The 16,795-nt window shown below is 40.6% G+C and overlaps 1 protein-coding gene across 3 annotated transcripts in view; it reads right to left on the bottom strand.

The window, feature by feature from the left end:
- Positions 1-16,795, bottom strand: part of LOC127043746 (cytochrome c oxidase assembly factor 1 homolog) — an 88,104-nt gene that overhangs the window by 352 nt on the left and 70,957 nt on the right. For 2 of the 3 annotated variants that reach the window (XM_050937844.1, XM_050937842.1), the window contains exons 4-5: positions 15,427-15,503; positions 11,717-12,031 (exon numbers count right to left, since the gene is read on the bottom strand). In XM_050937844.1, coding sequence (XP_050793801.1) covers positions 11,935-12,031; positions 15,427-15,503 — 174 coding nt within the window. In that variant the 3' untranslated portion in view covers positions 11,717-11,934. Of the gene's footprint in view, positions 1-11,716; positions 12,032-15,426; positions 15,504-16,795 lie in introns of those variants that run through there. The other variant, XM_050937843.1, reaches the window with a different exon arrangement.

A 16,795-nucleotide genomic window follows, 5' to 3' on the forward strand; every position in this document is an offset into this window, starting at 1 on the left:
GCAATTTTAGGTCTCTGGTATTAGAGACCTGCACTAATATTCTGGTCTGTTTCGCCATATAGTAAGTACTGTGTATGCTATATAATAAACAGTAAACGGTAATAGTGGCACAAAGGAACTGGAGCATGGCTGGAATAAACCACATAGCAGTGTTAGCTGGTTTGAGAACAAACTTCAGAGATACAGCGCTATGTCTCTACTTGTCTTCTGTAATTACAGCATTTGTACAGAATTATAGCCATTAACCACAGAAAAGACCTAATTAGATAATCATCTTCTGCTGGCCAGTGCAAGATTGTTAAACTAAATCTGGTAAGTCCAGGCTTTTAAAATTACTAGCCCTTGGCATATTGTCATCTTCCAACCAAGGGTCCCAACACTATAAACATTAGTGAATTTTAACTTCTTCATAACTCATGAGTTGAGTGAGCCTTGCACTCATTTTATACATAGGGAAAAAGAGACCGAAGTTAAGTGAATTGCCCATTCTCTCATAAAGACACTGACAGAATTGGAAATAGAACCCAGACTGCCTAACTCATACATACAGGAACTAGGGGTGCTGCTGGACACCCTGGCTTGAAGTGGTTTCCATGATATACAGGGTTTACAGTTTGATTCAATGGCTCTCAGCACTCCCACTTTAAAAACTGTTCCAGCACCCTGGCCTCACTCCCAGTCCTGTGTCTTAGTGTCAAGATTTTTTCCACAGTGACTTAGCCAAAGAGGTGCCTATTAGGAGTATGTACTGCGCCTTTAAGAGCAGAGCACACACTAGGAAGAACCAGTTGGACGCAGTCAAGTCAGCTTTGTCGGATATCTAGCTAGGAGCACATGACTCTCCTTTCCCTTATGTAACTCTGTTGTAGTTCTAATATAGCCTTACTTCTAAGAGTCCAGACTCTGCCTCCTCCTTATGAATCCACAAAACACTTCATGGTACCAAAGTGAGGACAGAAAAGGACTGTGGTGAAGGAATAAAGGGGTCATCTTGGCGATGGAGTAACTAAAAGCTCCCCTCAGGTTAATGCTCTCAATACAGCACATTCTGGAAGAGATTCAAACAGTTTTGATACATATGAATGCAAACAGCTGGCTTTGTTGAGAAACAAGATCAGCAGAATACCGCAGTCGTCTTAAACCACTGCAGAACTTGGATGTCTGTAGCATCATACGACTAAGTCAGGCAGAGAAAGCAAGTTATGACACAATTTTGCAGAGAAAGGAAGAGTGCATACCTCAAAAATGAAACACACTAAAAGTGTAAATTTTACCTTTAGAAGACGAAAGGAGAGTCCCTTGAAAAATTCCTAACAGAGCTGAAGGTAATGAGCCAAACCTACAACTATGGCTAATTGACAGATTCAATTATAAGGGATCAAATTGTAAGAGGAATCAGAGGTCCAAAGCTGCAAAAAAAAAAAACTTGGAAGATGAGACTTACTTTGGATAACACAGTAATACTGTGTCAGAGTGGCAGAAATCATTCTGAACAATACAAATAATGGAAGAAAAAACAGACACTGCCACTCTGGATAGAGTTGGGGGGGGGGGAGGAAGCTGGCAAGCAGCAAGTCACTACACAAAAAACAGAAGCAGGAAAAAAGCAAAGCAGTAGAGTTTACACGGGATGGCTTCAAGGATTGCACAAGATGTGAACACAAGCACAGACCTCAAAAATGCACAGATTTTGGTGAACAGTGCTTTATTTGTGGGAAATACAATCATTTTACCAAAGTCTACAACCAGAATCAACAACTGCAGAAGAGGAAGCAAAGCATTCATGGTAAGGAGTAATCCGGAGAGAGCAGACAGCAGAACAGAAGAGGAGTTCTATCTAGAAGTTGTATCTGAGGGGAAAGGAACAGATGAATGCACAACTTCTCTAGAGACTAATGGGACTTTTATAACCTTATAAACTGGACACTGGTGCTAAGGTAAATGTTTCAAGATTTTTAGTATTAAACGGTTGAAGGAAGAATATAGGGAACATTGTGATCAAACAGGCTAAATTGAACACTTATAATGGGGATCTCATTCCTACTAGCGTCCGACGAAGTGGGTATTCACCCACGAAAGCTCATGCTCCAAAACATCTATTAGTCTATAAGGTGCCACAGGACGCTTTGCTGCTTTTGCAGATCCAGACTAACACGGCTACCCCGCTGATACTTGATTCCTACTAGAGATATGTATGCTAGAAGGGAAGATAAAAAATCAAATAGAATTGCTAAACTTTGTGATTGTTAAAATGGAATAAAGCACCTATAGTGGGTTTAAAAATATGCCAAGCCCTTCAGCTGATACAAGGGCCTACATACACAGGGTAGAGGAGATAAAGGGACACATTGTCCAGAGCATTTGATAAAACTGAAACAGCAATGGGAGGAGTCAGACCTAGAGTAGTCAACTTGATAAAGAATTGTCCTATCTCAGGATGTGGAATGAATTAGCTGAGGCTGTGGCTAATGATGAGGCTTTACAGAGGGTAATTAGGGTTGTTACTGCAGGAGTGGCCAGGATATTACATAACAAGTCCATATTTCCAGGTCAAAGCAGTGGCATATTATTTAGAGAGAACAGTAGTGCCTAAGATGTTACAAGCTGGCATGCTCACAAGAGTACACAAAGGCCACTTGAGTATGGAGAAATGAGTAAACAGAACCAAGAGAGATACTGTACTGTACTGACCATAAATGAACAATGAGAGAGAAAACTCTTATGGTGTGAAACGTCAAAAATGCCAACCTAAACAGAAAAAAGCACCTATGTTAATAAACAATGAATAGTTAAGAGCATTGTCTAAAGGTGGTGTGGATATATTTACATATGAAGATTGTTCTGATGTTGGATTATTCTCATTACCAGAAATTGTTTTGATGTGGTACTTTCTTAAAAAAAAAATTGTAATATGGGCATGAAAGCCATATTTTCCAGCATGGAATCTCTGAAGTTATCCTGTCTGGATCATGATTGACAGCTTGGACCCATTTAAAAAATTTGCTAGAGAGAGGGCTTTAATCCAGTAACCCTGAGTCCCAGGTATCCTCAATCCAATGGTCTTGTGGATGATGGTTTGATAGTTGAGACTTCTGAAAAAAGGCCACTGACTCAGGTACAGTTCCATATTTGGCTCCACTGGACTATATAGAGAGCAGCACCAATGACTCACGGACTGCCACTTGCAGAGAGTTGAGAACAAGACTCCCTAATGGCAATACTGACTTATTGTACAATGACCAACATAAGTGTAGAAAAAAGATGTATTCTGACAGAGGGTCCAGAGTGTTAACATCTCTGGGCTTCAAAGGCTCTATGTGGATTGATGGTGGTACTTGCTGGGCACAGAGGGCAGTAGTGACTTGTGAGGTTGCCCCATGATCTGATGAAGTACAGATTCCTAAAGGACATCAATTCTGGAGGCACAGGAGACATCTGCAACATCTTTCTAAAGAATACCGGAGGATAAGGAGGCAGATACTTTATTAACATCTACAGGACAAAGCACTGAGAGAATTGCTGGAGAATCCTTCAGATCAACAAACAGAGCAGCTGTGCAAGGACTGAAGTGGTGCCCCGTAGATCTAAGAAGCAGAGCACCTGAAAGATTAATTGAGCACTGCTAACAAAGTTGAGTATGTTATGGTATTTGTAAAGAAACAGTTGTATATATGTTAAATTGTTTGGAATTGCTTTGCTGGAAAGGGGAGGGGTTAGAAGCATGTGCTGGGCCTTTATCAGCAGAGCACATGCTAGGAAGAACCAGGGAACTAGTCAGCTTCACCAGACACTAGGAATACATTGCTCTCCTTTTGTCTTATGTAACACTGTTTTAGTTCTAAACAAGCCTGCTTTCTTAGAGTCCAGACTCTGCTGCCTCCTCATGAACCCACAAGACAACACAGCTCCCACAGCTGTTCTTGGAAGATTATTCTGCAGTTTAAAAGGACACTGTCAGGTTAAATTGCTCTTCTGTCAATTTTCTCATTTACTATTTCAAATACAAATGACTAAAAGTATGGGAAAATTTGGTTGGTTTGAGAGGGCTGTCAGTGTAGCTTGTTTCCTGTCTTGTGTGGGGTTCTCAGAGCAGCACCAAGAACAGAGCATTTTAAAAAAAATAGAATGATTATTAAAAACACACAGGGGCAGGGGAATCCAAAACAACTTAAAACAACCACACTAAAGTTGTTCATTCTTGTGCTTTCTTTTAGAAGCAGGATTACAAAGACTACTTCATTTATTACCATGATTTAGACTCTGTGCTGCCTTGATCTCTCTCACCCTCAAAGGTGTGTATGGTGGTGATGTCTATACATAACTACCTCACATCCTTAGAGTTGCCTCTCCATGTGCAGGGATTGTACAGTCTTAGTTTCACCATTAGACCTAGTGGCTGATAATCGCATCTGAATGCAAGATTGTTGCTTGAATGGGAGGGTAATATGGTAGAAGAACAGGTTTCTGTTTAAATGCCCTCTCTCCAAGCATCCCTTGCATAAGGTCAGTCACCCCCACGAGCAGTACAGCAGGATCACACTAAGATTTTGCTTGTCTGAAACAGGCATCTGTAATGGTTTGTATCATTCCTTTGTATGTGCTACTGTGTGTGCATCACTTCTCTTTTCCATTTCTTCAGATGGTGTGTTCAGCTCTATGGAAAAATTGTTGCTTTGTATGTTAGAGAACTTTACAATACAGTACAGCACTTACAAATGTTAAACTGACAGAGATTAATAAATATGTAATAATTACAAAAATTCTCCCTCTGTTAGGGTTTGCTAAGCCTAGAAATACTTAGCTCCCCTATTTAGGACCATTATTTTAGAACTGTATTGAATTTAAAAAATCCCTGAAGCTGTAGGGTATAATTCAATGGAAAAAGTTCAAAATATTAAGTGTTGGTCAATTGTGTATAAAATGCATTTATGACACATCAGTCTATAACATAATAGACCTAAACTCCACCTAGTTCAGTATCTTGTCTCCAATAGTGGCCGATAGCAGATGCTTCAGAAAAAAATACAGCTAAATGAGTGATAATTTGCCGCCTACCTAATCCTGATTGCTAATAGATTGGTTTAAACCCTGAGATTTAATTAACTTGCCAGAATTTGTTAGCGATAATAATCATGCTCACACACTATATACATATCCATCCTTTTCTGAACCTTAAGTTATTGGTCTTAATGAATTTGTGTGCTTATGAGTTCCACAGCCCAACTATGCATGGGAGTAGAAGGGAAGTACTTCCTTTTCTGCTTTGAAGTTGTCACTTTTTCACTGCATTTACTATTCCTGTGTGATAAGACTGATGCAGTCACACACTGAAGTAACATTTTGATAATGTTGTATTTCTATAAGATACATAAAATTAGATGCTACATGCTATTCAAGAGGAAAAGAAAACTATAAGGAGGTTAAATAAATTACTAGAAGAAACACTGATGATTTTATGATAGGTAATAAACAAGACGAAGCTCCATAATCATTTACTTGCTACAGTCTACCCCTGTAAAATGAGGGGGATGGGGGTAACTTTTATTCCTTTTCAAGGAATGCTTCCCTACAGGTTTGGGAAACCATGCTGGTAATGAGGCAATTATCTGCTTGTTTGAGATGCTGTGATTACAGCAGATCTGGTCTTTGCACCTTTGACCCTCCCATGCCCCAGGGATTTGCTCCAGGAATGCTCTCTTGGCACTCTAGCCACAACCTTTCACGAGAGACACCTGCATCCCTCTTCTGACCACAGCTTTAGATTACAGCTCCCCTGCAAGTCACTGTGCTTAACCTAGCAGGTCTAACTAACATGACCTTTGCTCTCTCGCCAGAGGCTGTGACCAGTGTATACCAGCGGTTATAAGTGACCAAACAGTTTTTTCAAAGCAGACTATTTTTATTTAAGGGCAAAAGCACCCAAAGAAAACACAAAACAATAAAAGGTTGTCAACATACCAGAAGTTGTTTTTCTTCTGGGGGGTTGAGTGGGTGGGGGTTTGGCAGCTTCACGTCCTTCAGCAAGGTTAGCCTACCTTGGACCAAAGGTCATGTCTGTTGAATCAAAATGATTGCCCCTCTATAATGTTAAGCTCAGCCTTTTATACCAAAAGCACTTTGTCTTCTTGAGCCTATGGTTCCTACCTGAATCAGGAGCTGTTTACGATGCCAGGGATCCCAGTAATTATCCACTATATCTTATTCCTAGAGAAGCTGTGGTAACTCTCCCCCATAGAGCAGAATTAGAATACAATGCCTAGCCCTCAACAATCCATAATAGTAATACAGTAGTTCCCAAAGATACTGCATGTTCACTGCAAAATCTTTCATGATATGAACAGAAGTGGCTGCAAAGATTTTTCTTGTGGTCTTCCTGACAAGTAGGTTGAGTAGTTCCTTAGGAGGAGCACCTGTCTGCTTTGTGATCTGGTGCTGGCACAATGTAAGAAACCCTCCTGAACTGCTGGGACATCTATTTAGTGGGTTTTTTTGTGTTTGGTAAATCTCCTGGTGAAACTGAATTGGCATACTTGGTGGACCAACTGCCACGGCCTTTGTAAAACAACTGCTTTGATATTTAAACAAAGGAGCTGATTCTTTTCACTCATAATATATTAAATAGCTAAAAAAGCAGTTTGCTCACAGATTTGTAAAGAAGAAGCTGAATTAAGATTTGAAAAACAGCCTGATTCTCTCCTGTCTGACACCCTGTGTAGCAGACAGGCCAAACCCATGAAAAAAATGCAGAAATTGGGCTTGTTTTTGGTTTAATGGGCTTGTGAGTTGCTTGTTGGCCAGTTTTTGGCTTGCTGCTTGTAGCGTGTTGCTTCTTTTCTTCGCTCAGCTCCCGGCAAGCAGGGGAAAGAAGAGGCAAGGGGTTGGGGGAGAGAATCAGGGGTCCACAGTGGGCCTACTATACACCAGGGAGATCTAGTCAGATAAGAGTGCTGAGGTTCTTAGGTATGGGCTTGTTTTGGCCTTGTTTTGAAATGGGATTAGTTTGATTTTTGGCTTATTGCAAAAGTCGGGGTTTGATTTTTGGCTTATTGCAAAAGTCGGGGTGCTTATTTACTGCATGAAAGTTGGCAACTGTGCTGTGTAGTCATTTTCACCTGTGCAAAGTGGGTGTAAACATGTTCCAGAGCCACTTTGCACAGATGAAAATGACTATAGAAAAGGTACAAAGCAGTGCAGCACTGGATCCCGACTGGTGATGGCAGTTTGAAGAAGCTGTGCGGAACAGAAGAGCCATAACTAGCTTAACAGTGATATTAATATAGTACCTTTAGACCCAACTTGTGACTGGCACCTCATTGTACAATAGTAAGAGGCAGTCCTTGCATAGAAGAGCAGACAAGATAAAGAGCTAAGAGACAGAGGGTGGAAAACAGTAGGATCAGCCCCATTTAACACACAGGGAACTAAGACAGAAATTAAGTGACTTGCCCCATATCACACAAGAAGTCTGGCAAAGTTGGGAACTGAACACACATCTCCTGCATCTCAGTCTCATGTCTTAGCTACAAGAATGCCTTTCCTCTTCTAGAGATGTGGGCCTGAAAAGGCAGCCATGTTATACTGCTTAGCATTTATATGGTGCTATATGTGATCAAAATACCATATACACATTAAGTCATTACAACACTGTAACTCACTTAACCCACCTTTGTCCTATGAGTGCAGACATTAATTTCCCACTTCATCTTAAATGGTCTCTTGCAATGAGCTATTCCTTAGGCTTAACAATCTGTTCCACCTTGTATTTAGCTATGACAAGCTGATTATCTTTCCCAGACCTGAAGAGCTCTGTTAGCTCAAAAGCTGGTCTCTGTCACCAACAGAAATTGGTCCAATAAAAGATAGTACTTCACCCATCTAATTTCTCATATCCTGGGGCCAACATGGCTACAACACTGCAAATATTAACTAGGCAATCATCCATGTCCTAGTTAAGCAAACAAATATGGATATAAATATTTTATCATCCCAGCCAATTATATTTACAATGAGACAATAAATATTAATACAATTGCTTCTACATAAAGATAATCTTGCCTTGATTGTCAGGCTGTCTGTCTTGCTACCTCCCTTCTGCAAAGGTTATAAATTCTCTACTATGGAAATTAGTAAGATGCTGCACAGGCATGAGGCAAACCCCGCTAAAGAATAAACCCATCTTAGTAGAACTGATGGGAAAGGGAATCCAGTATTTTGCAAGATGAGGCATTGCTCACTTCCGAACTGTCTGGTGACAAAGAGTGGATTTTATTTACCAGCCTAATGATTCTGTCATTTCTAAGTGCAATTAAAAGATTGTTTTAGAATTAAAAACTAGTCAGTGGCCAAGGACTGGATTAGGTTTGTTTAGCAATTGCTAACACAATACAGTTACGATGCATGAATTATTTAACAAAATGAAGTAGCAAACCTACGATTTCTGCTTCAGATTCTGTTCCTTCATTATAAGGAAAGCCCAAAGGAGGGGGTGTCATGCAGGAGCCTTTACTGAGGTTATCTTGTCTTTTAGCAGCTGTTAGCTGTTTCAAGTCTTTCCCCAGTTCTTTTGGCTTCCTCTTAATGCACCTGTGTCCCTCTTTAAATTAGCAGCTGTGGGATGGGCTGTGCCAAATGGAAACCACATGTAGAAATTAACTGATTGGGTATGAAGTCAGGTTCCCTTTTTTCCCCAGTACATGCAGGGGAGAGGAAGCTACTGTATTGCTATGACCCTACTCTACCTCTTTCAAGATCAGCAGATAGGTAAGTTTATGTATATGAATAGATTTGTAATGGGGGAAAGACAGAAAGTAGGGCTTTTAAACTAATTGAGACACAGTCCAGTTTGCTCCCAATTATTATACTGCAGTAACTTACCAGTACTTATAGTGTATCCAAGGCAATCTCCATTCCCTGGCTTAAAAAAAAAAAAAAAGACTTAGAGGAAATAGGGTGTGTGAAGGAATAATACATAAGGCATGAACTATTGAGAGCCCTTCAATAAACATATGTTCATTTATCAGACAAGATGAAGAGGCACCATTAAAATTAAAGGGCAGCATTATCAAAATCTTACAGGGAAATAGAGGGAACTTTGTTTCTAGGAATCCTGATTCCATAAAATGAACTAAGATGGTTAAAATTCCTACTTTGTCCTTTATAGCTGTGTGAGAGCCCTTCCTCCAGGGTCCTGGATAACTGAGGGTGGAACCCAGGCACCATGGGGTTAACCTGTTCTGATCCAAGAACAAATAATGGCTCTCCTGAGACTCTTGCGAAGCTGCAGCTGGAACATAGTGTACATCTTCTCACCTTCTCTAAAAAGGGAATTTAAAGGCAATGGGATGATCACAGTGAAGATCTAAAGTACTTAAGCCTGGGATTTTCAAAGGAGCCTACAGGGTATGGCTACACTTACAGCTGTACAGCGCTGGGAGTTACAGCTGTGTTCGTACAGCTGTGTAGGGCCAGCGCTGCAGTGTGGCCACACTGACAGCTACCAGCGCTGCAGTGTGGCCACATTTGCAGCACTTGCAGCGCTGTTGGGAGTGGTGCATTGTGGGCAGCTATCCCAGCATTCAAGTGGCTGCAACGTGCTTTTCAAAAGAGGGGGGTGGGGTGGAATGTGACAGGGAGCGTGGAGGAGACAGACAGAATGGATTTTTGGAGTTGACACTGTTCTCAGCTCCCTGCCTTGCAAGTTCTAAGGACTGTGCCTACCTTCAATCATTTTAAAAGTTCTAACTCCCTTCCCCCACTCCTCTCTCATTCACTAAATGCAAATTATGTACTGCTAAATACCCGTCAGACCAGATCAGCAACTGCTGAACACGGACTTCTCCCTCCCCCCCTGCCGTGTGAGAGTGCTGTTTCTCTCTTCAAGCAAACAGCTGTGAACATTCCAAAGTAATTCCCCTGCCTGCCTCCGCTCGCTCAGCAAACAGGAGCTGTGTTTGTTTGTTTTTTAAATAAGCAGTTTGGCTGAACTCCAAGCTCTCCCTTTCTTCCGGTTTGTTGTGGACAGGAATTCTGGGATACCTCCTTATACCCCGGAGGTCAATAAAAGCGCTGGTGGGCGTCCACACTTGCTGACGAGCGCTGGATCACCAGCGCTGGAATCCCTACACCCGAGGCTCGACCGGGTGTACAGCCAGCGCTGCAACCAGGGAGTTGCAGCGCTGGCCGTGCTTTGCAAGTGTGGCCACATCCTAAGTTGCAGCGCTGTAACCCCCTCACCAGCGCTGCAACTCTCTAGTGTAGCCAAGCCCTTAGCGATTTAACTTCCTAAGGCTCCTCTTGGAAAATTTCAGCATGAATGAGCAGAGAATGGTGATAGAAAAAAGTAGAACTGTTCTGTGTGTAAGTACAGGGTATAACCTGAAGATATACATGGAAATAGAAAGGAACAGTGTAGAATGGGGTTCAGACTGGAGTTTGGTTTCCTAAACCATTTCATTCTAAGAAGACTTCAGTACTCTTCATATCTGTGGCTATGAAAGAGTCAACTGACGGAAAGAGAGGATGCCTCAACTGTTTCAAAATCGCAATACGGTCTTTGGATGGCAATATTTAAATTCTTACATAGTTCTTCAGAGTTTAGACTAGGAAGGATTGTTTTGACTCATTCACTATCACACTAGTCCTACTGTGTGTCTCAGAAGTGCCAATCTTTTCTTTCCTTCTACTCCTGCACCCTGAGGTGTAGAGGATATTCATCAGTTTTTGCCATCTATCTTGGTCTTGTGCTGGTCAGCTCAGGCTTCTGAGTGTCATGCTGATGAATTTATCATCTTTCTCTACTGTTCTACATGTTTCTCTAGGTTACCTCTCTTGCCAGTTGGTGTCCATGTTATCACTTCATGTGGAAGTCACGCTAATGGCATCCTTAAAGCATGTCCTAAATATGTCCATCTTTTTGCCATGTTTGATGCTTTAAGTTGCTGTGTTCTGCTTAGCATATCTGACGATCTAATAAACTCTAATAGATTCTGAACATCTTCTGTAGGCATTTACTTTGGAATAAGTTGAACTTCTTATCGATTGCTGTGGTAGATTTCCATGTCTCTGCTCCATAGAGTAGGACAGACATGATGCAAGTGTTTGTTTTTTTGTTTTTTGTTTTTTAAATGATGCCGATCATGCTACTTTTTCATAAACTAGAAAAGATTTGAAAGTTGTTTGCTGTGTTTGATGATCGTCACTGGGCATCTAGCATGGTGTCACTATCACTGGATGTCTCGCTCCCCAGATAAGTAAAATGACTGACTGACTTCTGGTATTTCTCGGTCTACTTCGATGGTGGTTTTTGAAACATTGATAGCCATTTATTTTGCCTGTAGTCTGCCTTATTTACTAAATGAGCCATAGGAGTGGAAATATATATATATTTTTTTAAACTGCAAGTCATATTTCACATTTAGTAAATCATATAATAGTCATTTCTCTCTCCAACCTAGGTCTCGTTGTCTTTCCTTGTAAAGATAGTTCAGTGAAGGTTAGCCATTGACTTGCATCACCTATAAAGGGAAAACCACCTATTATTTGGTTTATCTGAAAATTTGACTGGTCGCCTAGACTTAGAAAGCAAATCAGCTGTCCAGATTTGAGGTTCATAATCATAAAGAAATGCAATTTACCAGCAAGAGTCCTTTTAAAAAAAATAAATCATAGCAACACATATAAGATATAACAATTTGACACTCTGGAACAGTAATAGTATTGTAAAATCTTTTATTTTGGGTTTCTACAATACAGACAAATAAAGAATGAAATTAACAATATTAGCACTGAGCTCAGTGCTAGAGAAATAATTGGACTGTAAGACTGTCCATTTAACTGTACATTCAATATTGTCACAAATGGACAATTTCAAAGTAATATGCAACCAATCAATAGATCCTCAAGTGACAGGATGTGCAAAGCAGCTGTCTTTGGTTTTCACCCCTCCTGTGCGTTGGTGCTCTCCACACACGAATGGTACACTGGAATATTCTGACCATCCCTGAGTTGCAAGGTGACATCTCGGAGACGCCAGCTGATACAAACCAAAAGAGCATTTGACTTTAATTGAGCAATTTCATACTGTGGTGATGTCAAGTATAAAAACACTAGGCAGCAAGAACCAAATCATTTAGTGTAATTAAATGGGCTTTAAAAAGGTTTGCAGATGCAAACCTCTAAAAGACGCTTTCCTTGATGGCTTAACGGACCAAGAAACTACATATCATGGTTCTGCAACACTAATAAAATCCTGATAGGGTGATGGAGTGTGCGCTTTTTAAAAAAAAAAAAAAAAAAAAAACCTTCACCTGTCTTTCCTTTTTACAATCAGCCACTTCTGCCTATCAAGACTGCAAATAGGTAGTCCTTCGCTAATCTCTGGTATTGGATCTAGATCACATTGCTAAAGAATTATCCTAGTTAGGGAGGCTTTGACACCACATTGTATCAACAATCACATTCAGTAACAAGTATAGAAGCCCATAGGAGGAGGCAAGTATGCAAAGAGAATAAAATAATTCATTTAGAGAAAGAAAGCTGTACTTCTGGGATACACAAAGGCACACCCTCTTCTCTTCAAAGTTTTGCTCCAAGCCCACTTTCTGAGAGGACTATCAGTGTTAATCTGCCAGCCACAAATAACTTTTTCTCCTTCAAGTATACATCCCTATGGGTGCTCCACTGTAGGAAGCGCACCCACTTGTGCGCTTGCGACTGGAGACTGCAAAGCTGTGTCCATGGGCCTGCACCGGGCAGACCCTCGTGCCTCCATTGGCCTAACTGTGCCCATTGAAGTAGCAGGGCTGTCCAGAAAACAAGAATTCCATTTTGTGAAAAATGTGTGAGGTTTCAGAATTTGTTTCCGTTCCAATGCAAAACAGAACAAAAAGCTCCTTCAAAATTTTGAGAGAGAAACCCAGAATAGCCAGGATGAATCAGGCATAGCAGGGACTTGTGTGGATGTGGAAGACCCAGGTTCAAGTGCCCTAACCATTGAGCTGCTGGGATTGTTCACGCTCTCTGGGTTTTATCAGAAATTCCATCCTAGGGCTGAGAAACCTTTCTGATGAAAACTAGAATAACAGTTAATTAGGTAAACAGATAACATTTCTGCAAACGGTTTTGGTTTCAATCCATCAGCATTTTCTGAAAAACATTCTGTCAAAGTTCCTGAGCAGCTCCAGTCAGCAGTAGCCATTAAGTTAAGTGAGAGTAGTGTCACGCCAAGGCTGATCACTACTGAAAATCCCACACATACTGTAATACAATTAGGTTGCTGCACCTTTGTATGATGAACCTATAGTCTGGTCGCTCCAGATCCAATTTTCAAATACTCCTATTTTCAAAAGTGACTTTAGACACTGGGGCCTAAGCCTCTTCTTTAAAAGCTCCTACATGTAATTTTTTAAAATAGGACTTAGGAATCTAAGTCACTTTTGAAAATTTGACCTTCAGTGTCTTGTCGTTGCTGTTTCTCTTTCTAGATTCTAGACTGTAAAGGCTTGTCTGCCCATTATCAAGAACCCTGTCAGATAATTCAAGTATAATATAGCTATTCCCAACAATGGCTTATGCTGTTCTGTTTTATGGAGCAGATGAGACCTGTGTTTGAATCACTGTGATCTGGTTCAAGGACACATTCATGTCTCATCTATTACAAAATGGAACTGTCAGGAACCAACTATATTGCTACCATTTGCTTGGCACAAAGGGGCCCAAATGTGGCCAAATACTTGTGTGATCAAGTTTTACTGGCATAAATGTTTCTGGGAAATATATTTTAAGTTTGCACTTGGGTATGTTTGGAGAGTGAATTTGAAATTTATCTTAGGACTTGTCAAGATGAACAGTTAGTGTACGGCAAACTGGAGTGTAAACGTCTGTTGCAGCAGCATGCCATACACTGGTCTGTGTGGACTCCGCTACTGTGCACTAAAAGTTTCCCAAATCAAAGTGCAGAATCAGGGTCCACGTGGACCGTTAGCATGCTGTAGATTTACACTCCAGCTTGCTGCACACTAACTGTCTAAATAAGCCCTTATGTACTTATATGGACCCATTCACCTAGTATCTGATACGCAAGTACTATTATCTCCTTTTTACAGATGGGGAACTGAGGCACACAGGGACTACGTGCCCTACTCAAGGTCACCTGGAGGTCGCGGCAGAGCAGAGATGTAAGCCCAGGTCTCCCAAGTGCTAGGCTATTACCCTAACCACTGAATTTTAAATTTGGTTTCCACAAGAATTTCCACCTACTCTTGATAGGTCTTATCTAATCATATAACAGAGACAATCCCATAGTGCCATGTGCAACTAAGCAGAAGTGCTTTGGTTTTGGAGATCTAATCACAAGATACAGGGAAAACTGAACTAACAAATGTTTTGTACCAACTTTCAAGAAAAAATAAATGGGGGAAATTGTAGATTATTCAGAAATTCTTCAATCTGCAATAGAAATCAAACTTGCTGAATAAATTATTGGTTCCTAATTATTCTCTCAGTTCTGGAAATAAGTTTGGCCTTGAGAAAGAGGGGGCTGCAGTTTAATAGAGAGAGCCCCACATCCATAACATAGATTAGTATATTGGAGTACGAAGAAAGTTCCATTTCACTACAATACAGCCTGCCTTTGAACAAAGAGACAACAATTTTAGAAAATGATACAATCCTTAGCTCACCTTACTGGATACGTCTGTGCTGCCCCTGGGATGGAGCCTCCCAACCCTGCTAAACATACTCCTGGTAGCGGGGCTCAAGCTACCACGCTAAAATTAGCACAGTGGACATTGCCACTCAGGTGGCAGCTCTGGCTATCAAACCCACTTTACCCTCTAGCTCTGAAACTCAGGTGGCGAGCCTGCGTCACCTCAAGATCCACAGCACCCACAGGACTGTTTTTAGTGCACTAACTTGAGCTCCACTAGTGCAAGTCTGTTTACCAGTGGTGGAAGGCTGCAGTGTAGACATACACTGAGTGTCATGGCATTGCTGTGGTCTGAGAACAGTAGAAAATATCACAGGCCTGTTAAAATAACTAAGGACAATCAGTGTTAAACCGGGTGCCCAACTATCTTTGCATTTTCTTTTTGTGTGAAGGGGGAGAAAAAGTGGGTAAATTAGACTCAGTGGGCCAATTATGCACTCCAGTATACTGGGTTACAGTTAACAGAGAACCATTTTTGGCACAAAGTTCTCAGTCTAATGTCCTCATCCTTTTGTATTCCTCAGATTAGAAATATAAATTATTTAATAGATATTGTCACTTCCATAATGACAGCATGTGAACACAATATTTCATAAGCTCTTCAAAGGCAGATTTCTTATTTCCATAATCTCAGCCATTTTGATGACTATAAACCAAAAATCTGTCCCTGATTCTCCTCCTATCCTGAACACTCCATAAAGTACCCTTTTATTCATACTCACCAGTTAAGGGAGAGGTCTCTTACTGAACTGGTATGGAGATATCCAGCTGATTTTGTTCCGGATACTGGTATCTTTAACTGCAGATATAAAAGTTAGTTGAACACTTTCAATGACTGATGTTAGTGAAATGAATGTTTTTATTCCTCCCTTAGTCAATAAGATAAAACTGAATCACTCTCACAATTTTAACACAGATACTTCAGCTCTTCAGCACTTTAGGGTTTCATTACAATCACACCCCATTAAAGTTTATCAATTTTGTCATACACAAATCGGTGTTAAAAGAATGTTCTATGTTATGACTGCAACCGTATAAAGAATTAACACCCTTTCTTTGCAAAGCGCTAAGAGATCCATGGATGACAAGTATTACATAAGAGTTTATTAGAACAAATCCAGGCACGAAGGCTGGGATAGTCAAAGCTACACTTCATTAAATTAATGGGAACTGGATATTAAAATCCTGCAGCAGCTTTGAAAATTCTACCATTAAAATACTTTAACTTAATAAATTAGGCTACAGCTGCAGTATTGCGTTTCTGCTAAAACATTCAGTATGGCTAAAGAAAATAAATATGCTTTATGTCTATTCTTGATAGACCATCAAAAATGACATCACCAAGCCTTCTCAAGCAGGTCTAGCTGGCAGGAGTTGGGCATGCTCTGGAGGTGGTACAATAGCCCCTGGACCATGCAAGACCATGCTGTAGCACTCCACTCTGGCTGATGAAGGATCATTCACAGGTTTCATATCTCTGATGAAATAATGCTCATCATTTATAGAGGGCACTGAGTGATATGGTGGATAAGAAAGCAGTTGATTGATCAGAGGAATGAAATGTGACTTCATCCTGAGTCATTTCAATCTTTGTAACATTCTTAAAGGTGGCTTACAAAGGAAAAAATGAATTGAAGGTTGGTGGATCCTCCCTTCTGATCTATATAAAGGAAGCTTGACATTTTTTGTCTATACTTTTTATATTGGAAATTCAGCTCTTGCCTGGAAGACTCTAAGGGCAACTGGAGAACTAGGAAATTCATAACATAACATTCAGATATCATGCAAGTGGATCCTGATTTAATTGAAAGTGAATTTTATTCAGTCTGTTTAAAACTTGCTGCTTTTTATTTTCTTGGTTAACACATTTAACTCAAATGCCCTATAGCCAGCTGGAAGAAGATATTTGTCAAAGATTCAACACCCTGTACTCCTTTCATTAATGGCTTTGAAAACTCTCCGGATGCATCCGAAACCTCTAGCAAAAGCAGGGAAGACCTGACTAAATACTCTTGACCTTCATTTTTGGTGTTTTGGTTTTAAAGCCACTGGCTAACTACACCAGTGGTTCTCAACCAGGGGTACGTGGAG

This window comes from Gopherus flavomarginatus, chromosome 2 (assembly GCF_025201925.1).
Source record: "Gopherus flavomarginatus isolate rGopFla2 chromosome 2, rGopFla2.mat.asm, whole genome shotgun sequence".
NCBI classification, from domain to species: domain Eukaryota; kingdom Metazoa; phylum Chordata; order Testudines; family Testudinidae; genus Gopherus; species Gopherus flavomarginatus.